Below are 7,247 nucleotides of genomic sequence, written 5' to 3' on the forward strand. Positions count from 1 at the left end.
CACCGGATGTGACGACACACGCGGAGCTGCTGCTGCGGCGGGGTTAGAACGAAACACACAAATAAATTTAATAATTAATAATAATAATAATAATAATAATAATTAGCAACGGAGCTGCTGCGGCGGGATTAGAACGAAAAACACAAATAAATTTAATAATTAATAGTGTTCGGCAGCTGCATGTACTGATGCAAGGACATACTCTGACCCTGGACGGGATACACCATCTGTGCAGACTGAGCAGTCGACTGCGGGCATTTCTGCTTGTTTGCTTCCTTTACGTCACTGTCATGAGCACTGAGAGAGAGAGAGGGAGGGAGAGGATATCAGGGGCGATGTTTGTAGCGTCAAACTACCATTCAACTATAACACATTACTTAAAGTGAAACTGAATGAAAATGAGAAATGACGCCTTTGCAACTAGCTGAAAGTTAGTTAATGTTTATTTTATTTCAAGTAACAAAAAATGCTGAAATGCATGCAGTAAAGTTGCATATGCATCAATTCAAGTTGCATTCACATGCATTCTGAAGAGTTTGTATACATATGCATCAATAAAATTGCACTTACATGCATTCAGTAAAGATGGAAATACAACGTAAATGCATGCATTTACAGCTTTACTGTATGCAAGTAAATGCAACTTGAATGCATGCATATACAATTTTACTGAATACAACTTGAATTAATGCTTATGCAACTTTATTGAATGCATGTACTGTAAATGCAAATTGAATGCATTCAGTAAAGTTGTATATGCATCTATTCAAGCTGCATTTACATGTATTCAGTAAAGTTGTACATGCATGCATTCAAACTGTATTTACATGCATTCCATTTGTATGGCTTTCCTTAAGGATAACAACTCTGGGTGAAACTCACATTAGAAGTCTCTCCACGCAGGGCAGCAGCTGCTCCCAGGTGTACGCTGACAGACACTGGAGGCACGGAGGCCAGGTCGGACACAAATGCAAGATTACCCGTGAGGAGGCCACACACGCCGCAGCAACCAGGGACGGGACGAATCGCAGAAATGCATGGTCTTGACGGAGAAAGGAACATTTATTTATTTACTTTTTCATGCAAAAGAACAAAAACATTCTTATTCTGTATATCATGCAGTTCTTATACACTCACACCAACATTCAACAGGTGAAAATGCACTGCATCTCTGAATTAAACTCTGCACCTTGTAAAGAGACCTCTAAGAAGTAGTCAGCATATTTGGACATGTACAGCATGGTCTTCTCCATGCATACCATCGGCCAGCCGTCATGTAGGTCCGTCTCATTCACGGCGACCGGCAGGTAGTACTCTATGAAGTGAGCAGCTGTGGGGAGGTACAGGTTCCACTGAAACGTCTCGAGGAGCAGCAGCTCCATGTGCAGGAGACCCTGTTTGGTCAGAACCAGGTTCATAGAGCTCATGCAGCCCAGACTGTTCAGGGTCTCCAGCTTCGGAACGCGGTCTTCTCTCTCCTCAAACTTACCTGGATTAAAAACAATGGTTGCCGAGTGGTTATGGCAAAATGTTTTGTGGTGTGCTTTGTGCATCATACACAATAAGAGCAGGAATTATGTTTCAATCAATAATATGAGTATGACTCTTACTGGCTAAAAGCAAGCAGGACAGCGCAACCATGTGTAGCTGCTGTACTGAGATGTCATAGCGGTCCATGAACAGGTCCAGCAGATAAACAGCCAAGTGTCTGGCCGCAGGGCACAGCTTGAACCGGTTGCTGACTATAGCAATAAGGTCTGCGAAATATCGTCTAAGACTCAGCTGTGGAGACTGGCCTTTGTACGCAGGCAAGCGCAGCTCCTGAAGGACATCCAACGAGACAACAACACTGCATTTAATATGTTTTATAATACTGATTCATGCAATAATCAGTTGCACATGCATGCAATAGCCAAGTAAAGTTGCACATGCATGCAATCAAGTTGCATTTACATGAACTCAGTACAGTTGCATATGCAAGCATTAAGCTGTATTTACATGAATTCAGTAGTAAATGTAACCCGAATGCATGCATGTGCAAGATTAGTAAATTCTTGTAAATACAACTAAATGCTTGCATATGCAACTTTATGGAATTCATGTACAGTAAATGCAACTTGAATGGATGCAAATGCAAGATTAGTGAATTCCTGTAAATGCAACTTGAATGCACGCATATGCATGCATTCAGAACAGTTGAATATGCATGCATTCAAATGCATTTACATTATATCAGAACAGTTGCATATGCATCTATGCAACTTTATGGAATTCATGTACAGTAAATGCAACTTGAATGGATGCAAATGCAAGATTAGTGAATTCCTGTAAATGCAACTTGAATGCACGCATATGCATGCATTCAGAACAGTTGAATATGCATGCATTCAAATGCATTTACATTATATCAGAACAGTTGCATATGCATCCATTCAAGTTGCATTTACATGAATTCGGTAAAGTTGCCCATGTATGCAAAAAACAAATAGACAATTCCAAATATGACTATGACAATTACGTAATAATCGATTTGTGCAAGGCTCATTGTGCCTGCATGCATGACATCATAACACAAGGTCGGTGGCACCAAATAACAACACAATAACAGGAACACAAACTTTGTAACGCAGGGCCTGATAGATGTCCTCTGCAAGTTCTCCTTTCCACCACTGACCCTCCAGCTCCATTGGGCTCCTGAAATATACGAGACTGTATGAAGATCAGATCAGCTTCACTGAGCAAAAAGCACCTCAGTCCAATCCCCAAAACAAATCAAAGCTCCAGCAACAATCAGCACTGATGAAGGTGAGACCGCAGAAGGTCTTGATTGGTCCAGCACACTTCTCAATCAGGAGGAGAAGATCATTAAGTCTTCGTCAATGCGCACGATAGTTATTGGGTCAAACCAAGCAATGCATATCACAGGCAACATAACAAGAACCAATGTGCGGAATGACTTACTAGCATGCATAAACCTACTGTCCAGCAAAGAGGCAAGTGAAATACAGAATAGCGCTACAAGCGTGACTTTTAAAGAAGAAAAGCAGATCAAGAAAACGTTTCAGTGTTTTGACTCAGTAAAGAACTCACCCCACACAAGGACGCCTGCATGCAGACAGTACAATGAAAAGTAGCAGCCGAACAAACTTATAATCAAAGCAAAGCTTACGCTCTGTGTTCAAGAAACAAAGTAACAACTCACTGCACGAGCGCTTTGACAATCTCAGCCAATCAAAAGGCGCCTTACAATCACAGCGTGCAACCAATCAGAATTAAGCTTTAGCAGATCTACTAATCTACTAGTCTACTAATCACAGAATTGCACAGAAAAAAAAGAGGTGGGAACATGGATTGCAACCGATACCCGAGAAACACAAGTTTCAGTAACAGCTGTTTGTAAAGGAACACCTTTTAACCCAAATAACTGAGCCTGCTATAACACGACCTCACCACTAGAGGCCGCCCTCTCCTCAATAATGATCACAGCATTAGGAACTACACTACTTAACTTCTGTTTATTGCTATATTATAACTTGTTTTAAAAACGTTAAAATCAACAGCACATTCCTACTGGTTATTGGTTTTATGTGTTTTGTCATGTGCATTTCATTAAAGCATTTAAAGAGCAGATTTACTTGTTTTAGTTGGACACAGTGCAACAATAAAGAAATGAGATGTGTTTTATAGCCTACATTAGAAGCAGGACTGGTACTATAGTGCAGGAATATCATTACAAACTGTTACTAAATATTGATTTTTGTATTTTTATTTAATTGAAACCTAGAAGTGATGCTATTAAGTTAATTTGCACCAAACAGAAATGTTCTACAGGATGGAAATCCTTGTGTACTTAATTGGGCAAATGCTTTTATTCAGCAATTTACAGAAAAGACATTATTACCCGTACTATTGAAATTCAGCTGCACATTTTAATTACATTTTGTTTTCTTTGAAATGCACAAACAATACAAGTTCATTTGATTTTAAACTCTGCACCTTGTAAAGAGACCTCTAAGAAGTAGTCAGCATATTTGGACATGTACAGCATGGTCTTCTCCATGCATACCATCGGCCAGCCGTCATGTAGGTCCGTCTCATTCACGGCGACCGGCAGGTAGTACTCTATGAAGTGAGCAGCTGTGGGGAGGTACAGGTTCCACTGAAACGTCTCGAGGAGCAGCAGCTCCATGTGCAGGAGACCCTGTTTGGTCAGAACCAGGTTCATAGAGCTCATGCAGCCCAGACTGTTCAGGGTCTCCAGCTTCGGAACGCGGTCTTCTCTCTCCTCAAACTTACCTGGATTAAAAACAATGGTTGCCGAGTGGTTATGGCAAAATGTTTTGTGGTGTGCAGGAATTATGTTTCAATCAATAATATGAGTATGACTCTTACTGGCTAAAAGCAAGCAGGACAGCGCAACCATGTGTAGCTGCTGTACTGAGATGTCATAGCGGTCCATGAACAGGTCCAGCAGATAAACAGCCAAGTGTCTGGCCGCAGGGCACAGCTTGAACCGGTTGCTGACTATAGCAATAAGGTCTGCGAAATATCGTCTAAGACTCAGCTGTGGAGACTGGCCTTTGTACGCAGGCAAGCGCAGCTCCTGAAGGACATCCAACGAGACAACAACACTGCATTTAATATGTTTTATAATACTGATTCATGCAATAATCAGTTGCACATGCATGCAATAGCCAAGTAAAGTTGCACATGCATGCAATCAAGTTGCATTTACATGAACTCAGTACAGTTGCATATGCAAGCATTCAAGTGCATTTACATGAATTCAGTAGTAAATGTAACCCGAATGCATGCATGTGCAAGATTAGTAAATTCATGTAAATACAACTAAATGCTTGCATATGCAACTTTATGGAATTCATGTACAGTAAATGCAACTTGAATGGATGCAAATGCAAGATTAGTGAATTCCTGTAAATGCAACTTGAATGCACGCATATGCATGCATTCAGAACAGTTGAATATGCATGCATTCAAATGCATTTACATTATATCAGAACAGTTGCATATGCATGCATTCAAGTGCATTTACATGAATTCACTAATCTTGCATATGCATCCATTCAAGTTGCATTTACATGAATTCGGTAAAGTTGCCCATGTATGCAAAAAACAAATAGACAATTCCAAATATGACTATGACAATTACGTAATAATCGATTTGTGCAAGGCTCATTGTGCCTGCATGCCCTCTATATGGTCGTTATAAACAGTGCTGAATCATGTGTGTTGAAAGAGGAAGAAGCACGTGCTGTCTTTTTAGAGCTGTACTTTTCTGTGCACATCAAATCTGTCGCATTAATGAAAGAAAGCTTGTTTCACAAACTGAAAGCATACAGCTAGGCATTAATGCATCGATGCAATGCATGCAATTTAGACAATGCAATTAGACATTAGTATGATGTGGCATGCAGGTAATGCATTATTGTCATGGGCTTGAGCTGCTGTTGTCCCCGGATTGAACTGTCATGGCTGCCGCGCGCTGTTGACTGGTTCTGGTTGGACGGGAGGCGGAAAAGCGCTGTAAGTCTGATCGCCTTCGACACTTTTGCATGCACTTATATGCGTTTTCACAAATGCACGACATAAACTTTGGCTTTGTAGGAGAACTATAGTTTTATAAGTGGAAATGTAATGTCGCGCGCGCATAATGGCATGCAAGATATAGCAGTTCGAAACATGTTTGTTGGTCAACTTTACACAAGCAAGACTGCATAGCTGCTAAAGTAAACTCTTATCGCATGCATTTCTGCATTGCATTGCATTAAGTTTGTTCTGAAACGTTTTTAAAACTTTATAACACGTTCATTGCATTGTGACACGGGGAGTTAGGCAACTGGACCACAGGTGCAAACTGATTGTAACATTACTTTATTTAACTTGTTCAACTCAAGGTGCATGCTTAGTATATGCTAGCGGGTTATATTTGATTAATTGCTTACATTTGATGTCTGTTAAGTTGCATGGGTCAGTATGCATGTGTGTGGAAAGATGTGAGGAAGACTATTAAACACTCATGTAGTAAAACTATGCTTATAAAGCAACACAATACCATGGTGCTTTGATGTTGAAAGACTATCACATTACAATGGAATTTACAAGGTGGTCCAAGTGTATTTCAAAGAATACCGTGGTATTACCATGGTACATGTTCAGAAACCCTTAGTACTGAAGTCATTTATTTGTTACACACATGATGCATAAGCAGTAAATTGCTTTAAACTAACCCTAAAAAGTGATCATAGGAATCAAGTTTAGGAATGAAAGTTAAAATGTAAACGGATAACAAAAGGAGGGCTATGTGTCTGAGTACACTTAATAAACGTAAGCGAAAATATACTATCATGATACCATGTATGGTACTACCATAGTACAGAGCATTGAATGCACACTTAAAAGTAGGTTCATTCAAGCGTACTGAATTGTATTAATTGAATTGAATTGTAATAAAGATGTTGTAGTCTTGGTTTAGGGTAACTAAGTGAAGGTTATATGAATATAACATTTCAAAGAAGGCCAACGGTTTTCAAAGACATTCACACAGTGTTTGTGACAGTATTATGGCGAGATTTTGATCGTAAACACTAGTTAATAATTCAATTTAGTGTCATTAGATGGCTTACACAGCATGCGTTATAATAATTACTCAAAATTCCAAGAGAAAATGTAATAAGTAATCGCAAAACACATATGTACTGTATGCACTGCAAAAAAATGATTTTCTGGCTCTGTATTTTTTATCTTGTTTTCAATATAAGTATCTAAATAATCTTAAATCAAGATACATTTATTTGAGAGGCAAAATTCTTTCAGACGAATCCAGTCGGAGTTATATTAAAAATTGTCTTTGATGTTTCAAGCTCTATCATTGCAGTCAGCGGGTGTTGCATTGCTTCAGTCCAAAAGAAGTTAAATAAAAAGCGCCCATGCATAAAAAAAAGTGTCTCGCTCGGCTCCGGGGGGTGAACAAAGGCCTCCTGAAAAATATCCATATTCAAAATGTAATAATCACTTTAATGTAGCTTGCGCCAGCAGTTGTACACTGAAGCAGCTCCGGACGGATGACGTATGAGGTCAGCTTTGCGCATGCGCCGCTCAGAAGTGACGAACGCGGAAGCGCAGCGGAGAGATCAAAAGACAACGGTCAAGAATTAGAAGTACAAAACGAGGATTTGTAAAGAAGAATGTCAGAGGATTTGGATATAAGCCAAGAGGAGACTGGTTTT

The 7,247-nt window shown here is 39.7% G+C and overlaps 3 protein-coding genes across 5 annotated transcripts in view; 1 reads left to right on the plus strand and 2 right to left on the minus strand.

Annotated features, from left to right (window-relative positions):
* Positions 1–152: 152 nt before the first annotated feature.
* On the minus strand, positions 153–3,249 carry LOC107562385 (cyclin-J-like). Its single transcript, XM_016247013.1, has 6 exons — positions 3,091–3,249; positions 2,619–2,694; positions 1,611–1,821; positions 1,190–1,489; positions 883–1,042; positions 153–297 (listed from the first exon to the last, which is right to left on the minus strand). Exons 2-6 carry the CDS (start codon positions 2,685–2,687, stop codon positions 153–155), a joined length of 885 nt encoding a protein of 294 aa, XP_016102499.1. The 5' UTR covers positions 2,688–2,694; positions 3,091–3,249.
* A 724-nt stretch (positions 3,250–3,973) lies between these two features.
* LOC107562386 (cyclin-J-like) lies at positions 3,974–6,171 on the minus strand. The gene is made up of 3 exons (XM_016247014.1): positions 6,151–6,171; positions 4,393–4,603; positions 3,974–4,296 (listed from the first exon to the last, which is right to left on the minus strand). Exons 1-3 carry the CDS (start codon positions 6,169–6,171, stop codon positions 3,974–3,976), a joined length of 555 nt encoding a protein of 184 aa, XP_016102500.1.
* LOC107562397 (zinc finger protein 518A-like) overlaps positions 5,274–7,247 on the plus strand; it is a 10,845-nt gene continuing 8,871 nt past the window's right edge. For 2 of the 3 annotated variants that reach the window (XR_001605979.1, XM_016247033.1), the window contains exon 1: positions 5,275–5,544. The gene's annotated coding sequence lies outside the window, so the exon portion shown is untranslated. Of the gene's footprint in view, positions 5,545–7,247 lie in introns of all 3 variants that reach the window. The other variant, XM_016247034.1, reaches the window with a different exon arrangement.

Source organism: Sinocyclocheilus grahami, unplaced genomic scaffold (genome assembly GCF_001515645.1).
Source record: "Sinocyclocheilus grahami isolate Dianchi unplaced genomic scaffold, SAMN03320097.WGS_v1.1 scaffold821.1, whole genome shotgun sequence".
Taxonomy (NCBI): Eukaryota; Metazoa; Chordata; class Actinopteri; order Cypriniformes; family Cyprinidae; genus Sinocyclocheilus; species Sinocyclocheilus grahami.